This window comes from Scardinius erythrophthalmus (genome assembly GCF_964197995.2).
Source record: "Scardinius erythrophthalmus genome assembly, chromosome: 4".
Lineage (NCBI taxonomy): Eukaryota > Metazoa > Chordata > Actinopteri > Cypriniformes > Leuciscidae > Scardinius > Scardinius erythrophthalmus.
In genome coordinates, this window is record NC_138224.1 from 52925745 (window position 1) to 52941315 (window position 15571).

At 37.4% G+C, this 15571-nt stretch overlaps 1 protein-coding gene across 1 annotated transcript in view; it reads right to left on the reverse strand.

The window, feature by feature from the left end:
- LOC308689345 (protein NLRC3-like) overlaps positions 1–15571 on the reverse strand; it is a gene marked incomplete at its 3' end in the record, with an annotated part of 54437 nt that overhangs the window by 20615 nt on the left and 18251 nt on the right. The window contains exons 4-7 of the mRNA XM_081362995.1: positions 10850–12641; positions 10321–10494; positions 10047–10220; positions 2370–2543 (exon numbers count right to left, since the gene is read on the reverse strand). Coding sequence (XP_081219121.1) covers positions 2370–2543; positions 10047–10220; positions 10321–10494; positions 10850–12641 — 2314 coding nt within the window. The remainder of the gene's footprint in view (positions 1–2369; positions 2544–10046; positions 10221–10320; positions 10495–10849; positions 12642–15571) is intronic.

Consider the following 15571-nt stretch of genomic DNA (forward strand, 5'->3'; position numbering starts at 1 on the left):
TTAGAGCATCATACACCTCCTTCGTTCCAATACAAACAAGATCAAAATCGATAGGTACATTTTCCCTTGACAAAGAGAAGTCCTCTTTTCTCCTCTGATGATTTGTTGAATGGTCAAACAACAACCCAGAGGATATAAAGTGCTGATTCAGGGAATCTAGCATACTTTTCTTGTCTGTAATAATGTTATCATTTAACTTCAATATATTTGGCATGACAGTATCCCTAGCGTCAGAAGACAGTGATTTTATAACTTTCCAAAATTTTAAGGGATTAGCTGAGCTATCACATAATTCATTTACATAAAAATCTGATTTTGCTTTACGTATTTGAGAGACACATTTGTTTCTCAGGCGCCTAAAATTTTGCCAGTCTGAACTATTTTTGGATTTCTTTGCCATTGACCAAGCAAGATCACGTTCATGAATTAAATCAGACAATTTCTCTGAAAACCACGGATTATCACGGCCTTTGATCTTATATTTCCTAAAAGGTGCATGCTTGTTTATAATATTCAAAAATAGTGACTTAAAATATTTCAACGCTATTTCGGGATCTGGTATCAAATTCACTCTGGTCCAGTCACAAAGATTAAGATCAATAAAAAAGGCTTGTTTACAGAATGACTTCAGATTTCTCTTAATTATAGTACGCGGTTTACATTTAGATATCCTGGCATCTCTCACACCGGCAATAACGCAGTGATCACTCATATCATTTGCAAAAACAGCAGTAGCTTTGTATTTCTTCGGAACATTTGTTAAAAACAAATCAAGAAGCGTAGACTTGTCAGGATGTTTAGGATTTGGCCTAGTAGGTGAGTCTATAATTTGGGTCAGATTCGCTGAGTCACAAAAACTTTTAATTTGGTCAGATGCAGATGTTAGCCAATCCCAATTTAAGTCTCCAATTAAAGCCAATTCTGTATATTTTATAGATGACAAACAGTCAGACAATGAGGACAATGTTTCCTTTGGCGCAGAAGGAGGTCTATAGCATCCCGCAACTGTCAAAACATAATTCTGCGACAATTCAATTTTTAACACTAGCAATTCAAATTGTCTAGGCACAGACTTGGATAGTTGTACTGTTGCCTGAAAACTATTTTTTACATAGATCGCCACTCCTCCACCTTTAGCACGACGATCAGTACGAAATAAATTATACCCCTCCATATAAATATAACTATCAGGAGTGGATCTACCCAGCCAAGTTTCAGATAGTACCATAATATCAACATTTGTCGATTTGGCCCAAATTCTGACCATATCAATTTTTGGTAATAGACTATTGTGGCGAGCAGGACGTGATTACTGATGAGCAACACCTGTGCAGCGCACCGGTCTCGCATCTCTCACGGAGGAGCAGAAGCATTAAAGAAAGAGCAACGATTGTGAAGGATGAGAGAGGACCAGGTCTGGACTGTTTTATTTTATGTTTTTTTATTATGTGTGGGGGAAGTCGTCTGTGAGGGGCTGCTGTCTTTTTGTATTTGTTTTATTTTGTTATTAAAGTCTTTAAATGTTTGCCCGTTCCGGCCTCCTTCTTCAAATAACAACAAAACTATATTACAAATATTTACAGTGGAACAAGCTTTAAGTTGTAAGTCAGTAACTTGTGTTGTGTGCAGATGCGCAGTGGTCGTGCTAATGGTTTCTTAGAGCTGCACGCTTTCATTGACTTGCGCAGTTTCATTCTCACACGTTAATAGTATTTATTTAATAAAACAACAAGCTGTAACTACAAGGAATTATTAAATCAAAATGTAGATCTGTATGCAGGTGGGAGGTACTTTATCTGAATTAAATACCTAAACTTTTCTTGCATTTGCTTGCGTGCCAGTGATTAACCTTGCCTTAGGTTGCCGACCCCTGACCAAGATGAAAGTTACCATTAGGTTAAGAACAAATAAGCCTCCTTTGTGTGAAGCTGATCAGATCCTTTGTGAAAAGAGCGTACTTACCATAGATAATAAAATGTAATTTTGTCTAATAGTTTGTCATTTTTATCTTTTTCTATATTTATTTGGCTGGTCAGTGTCTTTTTTGGTTTTGTTTTGCTGTTGTAAGGTGAAGCCTGAAATAACTGAAATCATTTGACGAAGTGATATGGAACTGTGATGTGATTAAGACATGACTGGAACTACTTTAGTTGTGGGTTTACTTGAAAATAATTACACACCTTTAAAAAGTTAATCAACCAATCAAAATGAAGCATTCAATTGTATAACTACAGCTAAACCTCTGTTAATGATCAATTAGAACTTTTGTAAATATATGAAAGAAATGAAATCAAACTAGTTTGTAATAAGTGAAGATGGTAATGCTGTTTTTGGAGGGATTTAATCAAAACTCTTCCTGCTTCACATACTTGAGTTTCTCCAGTGTGCAGTTTGGATCCTCCAGTTTTTCAGAGAGCAACTTGACTCCTGAATCTCCTAGGTGATTGTAGCTCAGGTCCAGCTCTCTCATGTGTGAGGGGTTTGAACTCAGAGCTGAAGACACATAGCCACAGCCTTCCTCTGTCACCATACAGCCAGACAACCTACAGACACACACAACAATAGTCAACATGACTTGAACGCGCCTATTTATACCTATTTCAAGCATTCATTAGGTATAATTTATTTGTAAATGTAAAAAATTGTATTTTAGCAGAAAACTGCGGGGAGGTAATGACAATAAAACACTAGTAGTGAGTAGTGATGTCTGGTTCGTGAACGAATCGTTCTTTTGAAGCTTTTCTTTTTAGGAAACTGGTTGAGCCACTTCACCAAATCGGATTGAATCATTCTAAACAGTTCGCGTCTCGACAATGTACTAAAGTTACTCACTTTCGGATATGGCTAACAGTCACTCTGTTAATGTCATTGCCATGTATTGGTCAATGAACCAATATATTATTTTAAAGTTTGGAAACACAATAATTGGTTTGTAAAACCATCAAACTAAACATTTACTTGTTTTATTAACCCCCTGGGGTCGGCGGTCGTGCCGGCGATACCAGCTTGCTTTTTTTCTTATTTGTCCAAAAAAGACTCAAAATACTCTTTGTTTTGATTTTGATCTTACGTATAAGTGTTATACATCATTCGATCCTGTTAAGTGTCTATTTTTTTTGCGTATACTCACAATAAAAAAAAAGTGTTGTGCTTTTTGCCAAATAAAGAAAAATAAACATGATGCGAGTTCTGCCTTCTCTCTGTCAGTGAAGTCCATTCTGAAACGCATCTGAAAATGAACTGTAACTCAGCGAATACTCAGTCAAACAGGCATACAGATACAGGCATGAAGCTTGAATTCTCTTCTTTTAAATGAAGTAATTTATATAAAAAACAAATATTATCAGTTTATGTAATCTGTATGAAAAGAGAGAGATGTCAGTCATTCTCATTTCATCTCATTATCCGCTAATGTGAACATGACCTCGGCGAGCGCACGCTATTCAAACACAAATGATCTCAGGCAATCCATGCAAACGTGTCAACGCCCACATCAGCTTGATAAAAGTTTCATCAGACTCATGTACTTTACGTCGTCTTGCGACGCTGTGAGGAATAATATTATTGTAATAATAATTCTGGGAAATTTACCTTAGAAGTGCTGGTTTAGTTTCACTTTGAGGAGCAACGGATCCAGCTGAGGATTGTGAATAGTAAGTTCTTTATTCTTAAGTGCTTTGTTCTAATCGCGATATGCAATAGTGTCTGTAAACCACAAAAAAGACTGTTTAAATATGAATTATGTCATCTTGCAATGGTCTGAATGTGAATGAATGAACGGCATAGATGCGCGCTGTTGTTTCCTCACATTCTTTCTTGTGGTACCCTCTCAGTGACACCTGAATGAAAGGACCATTTTGCAGATCATTATGCGGGTCATTGTCTTCTCAGGTGTGAACCACAGCATTATTCATGATCATTCACACCCCCACCCCCACTCCCACTCTAGGCGACAACATCCATTAGTCAAAAGTCTTGTGGACACATATTTAGTATGTGTTTTGTGGCCTTATTTCAGAAACTTTCATTTTTAGTTTTTTCAATAACCATGCATAAACATTAATCTTTCAAAAATACAAACAAGTGCATACATGTTGCTCACATATTATGGTAGCCCTGTTTGTGCTAAATGGAGTGTAATGACACCTTTGCCATTAATATGTTTATAAGCAACTGAAAAAAGCACAAATGTCAGGGCATGTCAAAACATCTCAAGGACCCCAAAAACACCTTAGACCCCAGAGGGTTAAACATAGTATACACTGGCTTAGCACTGCAGTACTTGAGCGAGCTCTTAACGCATTGTAGTCCTTCACGTCTATTGCGATCCCAAAATTTCGGCCAGTTGATAATACCTAGAACAGGGGTCGGCAAATAACTTTGGCCGCGGGCCAATATTTTTTTTAGCCAGTAGATGGCGGGCCAGCTACACGGAGTAGTCCGCAAAATTTAGATCTCATTTCCAGAATCTCACATTCAAATGTCTCTAACGGAAAGAGAGATTAAGTAGTAGCCTATAACAATTATAAATGCTATACAAAAATTGTGTTCGTGTCAATATAAATATTATTTTAACATTGTAGGCTAGGCTAGGCCTACTGTCAGCAGAGAAAAAATGTCACAGAAAAAAAATAACAAATAAATATCAAATCACTCAAGCAACATAAATGAAAACCATATTGCCCAACTGAAAAATGAAGTAGGCTATTTTCTGCCAAACTATTTCAAACATCCTTGCAAAAAAAAAAAAAAAAAAAAAAGAATGTTGTTGAATGACAATGGTTTCAGAACCAAACAGCTCCTCAGAGCTATAGGTGTAGGCTACAGGTGGTCAGAATGAAGTGCGGATGCGCTGTCAAAACACGTCGGGAGTGGGCTATTGTCAGTCAGACCGCCCGCTCTGTCCAAACCTACACTGACCGCTACCGTCTTACTTTAAAATAGAGTCCTGCACGGGTTCGGGTACCCGACGGGTCACCCGCAAATTTTGCTCAAACGGGGAAAAATATCCAACTGTGTCGGATACGGATGCGGGTCGGGTCTGACACGGGGGAAACACGGGTTTAAAACTGTCACATTTAAACGTAAAAATATATGCATATTTTTAGGAACACATCTACAAAAACTATGCCTGTATTTCAAGTTTATAAAATAATTTAAAATCCACATCAGTTTATTTGTGCCCACGCACCACGCCCTCCCAGGATCTATAACGTTACCTAGGTTACTTTCACTTTTAAAAATTCATCATAACCGCGCGCGCGCGATCTGCTTACAGTCGTCGAGATGGATGCTGAGGAGTTGAAGAAAAGAATAGCTAGTGGAGATTGTAAAGTTGTCGACAGTCATCAAAAATCAAGTCCAGTGTGTGGGAGAAATTTGGAGTTATCTGAAGAAAATATTGTAAGGCTTTGCTGCATTTTCGTGTTGGATAGCCGCAAATGTGGAACTTCATCGCCGAGGAAGCACGCAGATAACTGTGGTAACAAAGCAGTTCTATCGAACAGTATTTTTCAAATTTAACACTGTTAAGTAGCCTACGTGTGGTGTGCATTAAAATGGCTGTAATCTGTTACCACAATAGTAGGCTACTTGATCTGTTTAAAACCATTTAATTGGTGGGCTATGTCTGCTAGGTGTTAAATTAAAATTCAACATTCAAATTCGTCTAAACCTGTTATTTATTTTTTCTATTTTTGATCTGAGCGCACAATCAGAAAATCGGAAAACGAGTCGTTATTCGTTTTTTTCATTTTAGTTCAGGAAATAAATAATGGAAAAACAAGTCGTTTTTCATTTTTTTATTTTTGGTTTTAATAAAAAAAAAACACACGATTGAACGAATGATACGCAGGGTCTATTTGTAAACCGTTATTGTAAAATAAAAATAGGCTGATAAAAAAAAAAAAAAAAAAAAACGGACTTCCAAAATTATCCGGCGGGCCAGAAAATATTGCTGGCGGGCCAGTTTTGGCCCGCGGGCCGCCTATTGCCGACCCCTGACCTAGAATATCAAAATCGACTGCTGGCGGTAGATACTTTTCCTATTTAGCACCAAAACTTTGGAACAGTCTTCCTAACGTTGTCCGGGAAGCAGAAACATTCTGTCTGTTCAAATCTAGACTAAAAACACATCTCTTTGACCTAGCATACACATAACACATTATAGACTTCTGTAATTCAATGTTAGGCTGCATAGATCAGGTCAGCCGGAACCGGGAACACTTCCCATAAATCCTGATGTACTTGTTACATCATAAGAAGAATGGCGTCTACACTAATATTAGTCTCTCTGTTTATCCCGAGGTTTACCGCAGTCCGCCGGATCCAGGCCGTATCCAGATCTGATGAAGGACCTGCGCCTGGACGCGATGACAACGCAGTCCTTAAGTGTCAACTATCTCCCCTGTGAAGGCCTCCCTCCCCTCCCTTTACCTCTGTACCTCAGATAAAATGATGTCGGGATGATTCCGGTTCGCGTGGCTATGCGGAAGCAATACAAATTCTGTATTATAAATTTTAAGGCCAGACAAGTAGTTTGTTGGGGATTGGTTTGTAAAGAAGGACTACACGCCTGCGTTCGTGACGTCACGTAATACGCAATTACGTTGAAAAGGTCAAGTTTGACGTGTTTACAAATGTGCGGAAGGAGGACCATATACACATTTTCAAATGTATTTGTGTCAGTTTATCGTTTAAAATGCCCATTTCGTGTGCGTATCCTGGGTGTTTTAATATTAAAAAGCCAAAAAGAAATTTTTCAGGACAGAAATTTTTCAAGCGTGACCTTTTCAACATAATTGCGTATTACGTGACGTCACGAACGCGCATCACAGAACAGAGCAAGGCGAACATTTGTGCTTATAAAACTTACAATTTTTTACTTATTTTTTAAATGACAGATCGTTTCGCTAGATAAGACCCTTATTCATCGTCTGGTATCGTTTAAAGCCCTTTGAAGCTGCACTGAAACTGTCATTTGGACCTTGAACCGTTTGGGGCCCATTGAAGTCCATTATATGGGGAAAAATCCTGGAATGTTTTCATCAAAAACCTTAATTTCTTTTCGACTGAAGAAAGAAAGACATGGACATCTTGGATGACATGGGGGTGAGTAAATTATCAGCAAAAGTTTTTTTAAAAGTGAACTTCTCCTTTAATGCGTGTCGCATAAAGGCGACTCTCTGCTCCTTGCTAAAAGACTGTTTTGAGGAGACAGTGGATTGAAGGAGTAATCACAAATAGTCAATCTGTAATTATAATTCGAAAAATAAAAATGCTATTAAAATTTTCTACAAATATTGCTTTGCTGTCTGTAAATGCAGTGAAATCCTAAGCATGTAAACTGAAGCTCCCAGTTATTACTAAATGCACTGGGTGGCACTGTGGAGCAAGTTGATCACAGACCATCGTCGTCTGCCTCTAGGCACAGCAAACTTTGATCAAAATGATTTTACCAAATGACCTTACAAAATAGAATTACTTTTGATCAAATTGAATCCACACGTCATGCGGAAACATCGTTGGGTCAATCATAAATCTGATTAACTTAAATATCACCACCATGAAATCACATGAAATCCAAACACCAGTCGAATGAGGAAAGACAGTTGTGCATCACTATTCATTACTGCAGGTAAGCACTGCTGTACAGAGAAGATAACTTATCTGATAGCAAAATGATCTCGAGACATATCTTGTCAAAGCATACGTTATCTGTGTCATCTGTCAGCGGAGTGCATTTTCTCTGCGCCTGGCCTTATTGTTATCAGACTGAGGAGCCAACTTTCACCTGTGCATGTGGATACTCTTTTTTTTTTTTTCTCAACATGAACATGTGAAAGAATATAAACACGATAATCATATGCTGATTCAAGTGTATATGTACGTTCTCTACAAAAACTGCCACCATCTGCTTTATTAGCGTTTTTTCCCTTTCACCTCGCTTCAGCTTGAATGCTTTTGTATATTTTTTTATTTACACACATTGTTTAATGTTTTCCACGATAATAAAATTTCAAGATATAATGTAAGCTTGTTATATTTGCCAATCATAAACTTCAGAAATGGTGACAAAAACGTAATGATTAAAACTGCTTGTTATTGTGTGGTTGACGGACCGTTTATCAGTTTGGACCAAAGCAGCGCAAGCCGATCTTGATAAAGCGACACTGTTATTACACAGCGCTAATAAGAGATCCAGGAAAGAAAGCATTTGAATTCGCCACAGAAGTAATAACATCGCTGCGACTCCTGCGAGATCTAGTGAGAAACATTCACATTTCTCCGTTATTAACGGATCAAACAGCTCTGACGTGGAAACCAGGAAGAAACATTGTGGCATGAATGAACTATCCAGTGTCCACAGATCAGCAACATTCACCATGGCTTTACTGTAGTAACACTAACTGCAACCATGTAAGTTTGGCAGGAATAGTAAGCTATAATGCCTTCAAGTAACATTACGTCGGTTTTATTTTGACATTATGAATACAATTGCTGCCCTCAAATGTTAATCATTCTGAACTAAAATAAATCTTTGTTTATAACTACTACAATATTTTTTGTTAGTAAAAATGTTTTGTTTTATATGCTCCTAAAAAGAGTCAATTATTGCTCCAGAATTGCTCAAAGTAAAAAAAAAAAATCATACTTTATGATAATTAAAAAACTTTATAATACTTTATATTAATAAAAAAAAGAATAAAAATAAATAAATCAAGGAAATTTCTCTGGCATTTCTTTCTTTTTGCTGTATCAAAAATTTACCAAACCGAACCGTGACACAAGTGTATCGTATCGAACCGAACCGTGAATTTTGTGAACCGTTACACCCCTACTGTTTACACAACAGCTGATGCGAGAGTAAGTGTAACATAAAGCAATTTGCATCCTTATCTCTGCATCCCCCTCTCCCTCTTGCGAGTCAAGTCACTAAAATGCACAGGTATACTTCCTGAACAAGTGCGCACCCAAGTCCGTGTAGCTTTCACATTCACGCGAATCGCGGCACAGTTTGAGTGCAACCGAACTCAGACCACCTCCTCCAGGTAGTCTCAGGTTTGGTACCAAGGGCTTTCACATAACCAATTTATCATGAGAACCATACCGCTCTCCGAACTTAACTGCCAGAGTGAAAACACCATAAATGAATACTGTGCTGCGTTTCACTCTGCAACATGGAGCATGTCAGAATGTATATTCTTATAATTACATAACCGACTTCAAAACTCATACTCAACTCATACTACATTGTCTCATATGTATTGCTAGAATTGATTTAAAAAAATAGCTGGTGAGCTTTTTTTTTCATACAGTCATCAATTGGCATGTGGTGTTAATTTTGAACCCTGCCTGATATGTTAAATTGTTTCCCATACACATCCACTTGATGGTGCTACTAGCCTGTTCAGTGCTATCGGAAGCAAACCATGCATGAAATAGATGTATTTGAAAAATATACATTTTACAGTCCACTCCTGTCCGTCCACCCCCAACGATATTTTTTTCAGACTTATGCAGTCCACATGAGTCATACTTCTGTATACATGTGTATAAATATGGAAAAAAATTAAATAAAATCACATTCTTGCAAATGTTGTTTTGTTGTCAGGAACTGAGTGAAGAGAGGACTCAAAAGCAGAAGGTTAATGCAATTGTTTATTATATATATTCAAGAGAATAGACAAACCAAAGTGCAGTAGCACACACACGGAACACAAAGGATGTGAGAGAGCTCCAGAGCCGTCCGTTCAGACACCTGCGGACACAGGCTGTGGAGACCACCTTAGGTGCACACCCAACGGGACGGCAAGCGAGACGAGACGACGGTCAGACACAGCAGAGAATATAACGAAAACGGAATAAGCAACAGGTGAGGGAAATCAGCTTGTGATCTGTGCACATCTGCCCTGAATTATCAGTACTATTGCCCAGGTCACGAGATGCAGGAAAATGACAGGACGTACACAGACAACAGGTGAAAGGTGAATATAAAATCATTTATTGTGAAAGTATTTCATAAAAAAACTTTTACAAACATTTACCTCAGTATCTTCAGCTGACAGTCTGGACTCTTCAGTCCATCAGAAAGAAGCTTCACTCCAGAATCCTGCAGGTCATTGTTACTCAGGTCCAGCTCTCTCAAAAAGATGTTTGAGGATTGTAGAGCTGAAGACAAACTCTCACAACACTGAGCAGTGAGATTACATGTGAGAAATCTGAAGAAAAACACAATGTAATTGCATACAGAATAAATCTTAGCAGTGGGATATTTAATAATTAACTCATTGCTATAAAATAAAGTATTTTAACTCAAACCTCAGTATCTCCAGCTGACAGTCTGAGCTCTTCAGTCCATCAGAAAGAAGCTTCACTCCAGAATCCTGCAGGTCATTGTTACTCAGATCCAGCTCTCTCAGAAAGATGTTTGAGGATTGTAGAGCTGATGATAAACTCTTACAGGACTGAGCAGTGAGATTACAGCTATGTAGCCTGTGGAGAGAACAAAACAACAGTAATGCCATAGTCATTTTTTTTAGGTAGGGTTAATCTGGAGCACAGATAATTTGGAAAAACATTTGACTGAAGTGATGTAAGCAAAGCTATAAAAAGTTTATTTTTAGTTTCTTTAATTAATGATACAATTATGAATATTAAAATGGGTTAAAACTCAGGTTGCTTACTTTTGCCTGATGCCTGACCCAACTTGCCTGATAATGGAGGTACTTTGGTATTTAATATCATCACACTCATTGATACAGACTTGACCATCAAATTACCTGTGTAACATTAAGACCAATTAAAATGACTAACAGTGTATATAAATGATTGTAAAGAAGCCTCTTACAGTGCTCTTCTGGTGTTTTTGATCACTGGCAGCAGTCTCATCACAGCTTCATCAGATCTTCTGTATTTCTGAAGTTCAAACTTCTCTTGAGTCTCTTCTGACATCTGGAGCACAAACACCAGACCAGACCATTGAGCAGAGGAGAGATTCTCTGCTGAAAGATTTCCTGAGCTCAGATTCTTCTGGATTTCCTCCACAAAGTCATCTTTCAGTTCACTCAGACAGTGGAAGAGATTGATGGTCCTCTCTACTGATTTCTCCTTATCTATTTTCTTTTTGATATAGTCAACAGTGTCTTTAACATTCTGTGTTTTCAGTTCCAGTCCTGGCAGTAGTTCCTTCAGGTCACTCTGATCGGACTCCAGTGAGAGACCCAGGAGGAACCGGAGGAAAAGGTCCAGGTGTCCGTTCTTGCTTTCTAAAGCCTTGTTGACTGCAGCCTTATGAAGCTGAAACAGTGGCTTTATGGAGAATTTCTGTGTCATTTCTTTCCACCATTGAACAAATGGGTTTGCTTTCTTTTTTTTGTTAATCAAAAACACATAAAGAGCGGCAAGAAATTCCTGTACGCTGAGGTGTACAAAGCTGTAAACGTGTGTGTCTGAAAAAGCCTTTTCCTCCTGAAACATTCGAGTGCATAACCCAGAGTACACAGACCCTTTATTAACATCTAGTCCACACTTCTCAAGATCTTCTTTGTAGAAAATCAGGTTTCCTTTCTCCAGCTGTTGAAAGGCCAGTTTCCCAAGCTTCAGAATAATCTGATCAAAAGGTTCGGTGTCAGCACAGTATTTTTCTTCCATCTGTTTCTTCTGAGAAATTAAGAAGCTTGTGTACATCCCTGTGAGAGTTGTGGGAGTTTTGTCATTGCTCTTTCGAGCCAGTAGAGGCTGAAGAACAATTATAGAGATCCAGCAGAAGACGGGGATGTGGCACATGATGTACAGACTCCTGGATTTCTTGATGTGACTGATGATGTTTTCAGCAACCTCAGGACTGTTTTTGATGAAGTATTGCTCTTTTTGCTCATTGTTAAATCCTCGCACCTCTGTCACTTGATCAATGTAGTCACGGGGTATCAGACTGGCTGCTGCTGGTCTGGATGTGATCCAGATGAGAGGAAAGGAAACCAGATGTTTCTTGATAAGGTTTATTATTATCTTACTCACTGTTGTTTTTTCATTTACATTTGTTAATGTGTCATCTTCTTTAAAGTTCAAAAGAAAGCGACATTCATCCAGCCCATCAAAGATGAACATAACTTTACCATCACCTTGAGGAAGAGAGGGCAATTCTTCAGGACTAAAGAAGTATTTGTTGAGCAGTCCCATGAGACTGTACTCTTCTTTAATCAAATTCAGTCTACGGAATGGAAGTGGAAATATGAAGACTATATCCTGATTTTCTATTCCTTCAGCCCAGTCAAAGATGAACTTATTGACAGAGACAGTTTTTCCCACTCCTGCGATCCCCGTTGTCAGCACTTTTCTGTTTCGTCGACCCGTGTCACACTGGACTTTAAACATGACATTACACATGATTGGCTTCTCCTTGGCAGTCGGTCGGTTGTCATTTGATTCAATCTGTCTCACCTCATGGTCGTTCACTCTTCCTCCAGTCTCATTCTCCACCACATATAAATCAGTGTAGACATCATTCAGGTATTTATTATGACCCGTCTGTGGATTACCAACCAATATCCGCTCACACTCCTGTTTTAATTTGTTCTTCAGTCTGAGGCTGGCCTCTTTGTAATCGGGAAGAGTGGCTGGACTGTCGTTTGCAGGTGAGACTTTAAAAAAAGAGGGGAAAAGACAACAGAGACTAAGTGATCATGTTTTTCATTCTTTCCTAATAAAACCAATATGTAATTTGTAACCTGGTCAGCAGTTCCCATTACAAAAATAACTACAACACATGTGTGATAAAACTGCACTTCTGCTGTATTCAAATTAATCACACTTGCACTGCAATAGTGTTTACATCAACATCTTACACTTATCATGCTGAATTTGACAACATGTATGGTGATGAAAACACCTTTACAAATGCTGACTTGAATGCAGTTGGTTTCAGTTTTAAAATGTCTAAATAACTTTATTTTTTCTAGTTCCTACCTGAGCATTTATTGGATTGGTACCATTGGACCCAGATCAACTTCAGGCCATGCTGACCAATATTATTAAAAGCTTTTTGATTAAACATTGACATCTAAATGACACTGTATTAGGGTTAGTTTAGGGTTATTGAAAAGAAAGAGAAGTTTAAATTAATGGTTTTAATTAAGACCATTTTAAATAACTATTTGAAAAATCAGACAATGTTCTATTAAATGTACTTGTATAAGATCTGCAGCTGTTCTTCTTGGCCCTGTAATTGTAGCTTGCTATTATATTTTTTTGTTTCCAGGTACAGGCAGTGATAACCCTAATGAAAAATAAATATACTTAAATGTATTTGAAATACATTTATCTTATGCTAAGTATATTACAAATACATTACATATTTATGTACTTATGTAAAGTATTTATACCCTGCAATTGTACTGTTAGTATACTAAATTTGTATACTAAAGGGGTCATATAATGGTACATGCACTTTTACAAGTTGATTGTACTGAAATGTGTGTTGGCAGTGCCTGTACACAACCATCATAAAATGATAAAAATCCATCCAGTGTTTTTTTTTAAATCTCCATATGTTTTCCCGTCTCAAATCAAGCCGTTCGACCTTGTGACGTCACAAAGTCGGACGCCCCTCCCACGATTGTTGATTGACAGCAGCGTTTCAACTCAGACCCGCCCTGAGCGAGCTGTCATCATAGTCCGCATTGTTGATACGCTGGAGCAGAATGGCGTCTAAGCGATTGTGGTGTTCTGTTCTTGGGTGTAATAACAAACACAGCAGTCATTTTGATGTTCCTAAATCCGAACCGCTGAAGACGCAGTGGCTGAGTTTTGTTTTCGAAGGGAATATTCCCCATGATCAACGTCAATGCTTTCATGTTTGCGCGAATCATTTCACACACCAGACTGCTTTACAAAGGAGGTCAGTATAAAGCTGCTTTTGCTAAGAAGCTGCTCCTGAAAAAAAGATCGGTACCAACTATTCGTGTTCCTGCTGCACCTCCAGAAGAACTGAAGTGGGTGTAACGTTTTATTAACCTTTATATTAATCTTTATATTAAACTTTGCAAATCGCTTGCTGCACGCTTCACGATGAATGCGGCTAAGGTTTACACTCAGGGTACATTTACGGCATGTTTTCTATGTACGACGTTCTCAATATAATTCATAGTCCCACGTTTATAATGAACAACGCGTTATGGTTATTGTGTTATATAAAGCTCATTATCATTTAAAGACACATGCTTAAACAGCGTGCTGAAAACAGAGCTGTTTTTGACCAGTCAAAATGAGTGTTTTCTTACAATACTAATGATAATTTTAATTAAAGTGTATTACAAACTTTTAATTTAGACCCTAAAGAATCACAATAACTAGTACAAAAATGGCATTATATGACCCCTTTAAATCTGCTAAATCTGTTAAAGTAATTTTGTGCTTAATGCATTTTAGTTAACTGGAAATTGTGCTGAGGTCCAACTAAAGTTATACTTAAGTATATTTGTGCTAAATGGAACTATTGCTAGTATTTTTTTAGGTACACCATAGCTTGCATTTAAATGATACAGTGATCGTACTCTCTTTACTAATCCTGATATTAAACAAATAGGCTTAATATATTTTTTTTTTCAAATTGTTTACACAATTTCTGAAGGATAAATCTCAAAATCTCCAAAAGTCCATATGTAGGCCCTGTCTTATTAAATTATAAATATTGTAGTTTTATTGATTGTATTTAAAGGTTTTCCACACACAATTTCAATTTAGCAGATACAGAGATCAACCTCATTTTATTGTAAGGTGAATTCAGCAAGGCATGCTGTGTCTTTGAAGCAACAAAGGCTATTTGTTACAGTTTTTTCTTTCGTGATTTGTGTGGATGACACGCAGCGACATATACAGTATTATCAGCTGTATGGTGTGTTTTTACCCTGAAATGTTTCATTTTGAGAGAGACCCGGCACGCGCAGTGAGGGAGACAAAATAAACTTTTACTAATTTGTTGCTTTGAACTATTTTCGTTTTGTACCATTTAAATTTTTTTACTTGGCTGTAATTTCTTTGACAATAGAAATTTAAAATGTTGAAAGAATAAGATTCTGTGTTTCTTATTTTGCGTCGCAAAGGGAATATGGTCTTTTGGAGATTTTGAGATGTATCCTTAAAAGAATTTTGCCTTTTCCTGCTCATCAGGCTGGCTATCCGACACTCTCCATATGAAAGACGGAACATTAACACCTCTTGTCCTGCACCCCCACGATAAAGCAACTATACTGCCTTCTCCAAACCACCCCACAGGCTAACTGAGTTTGACTTAAAACAAAGAGTTTGCAATTCACACTTAAATCGCTATTCTAGACATTAGCAATAGACTATTAAAGTGTTGATAATGAAGGAATTAAATAATTTAGGCTATGTAGTAATATATCTGTCATAAATGTTTATTACTAAACATTTAATTATTTCAATAATTGAAGAAATAAAACGCTAAAACTAAATACAATCTTCAAAGCTGTTAAATTAAATAACGTTTATAGAATAATTATGAACTTAAATGAAACAATATCGCAACATTGACAAATACATTTATTTGATC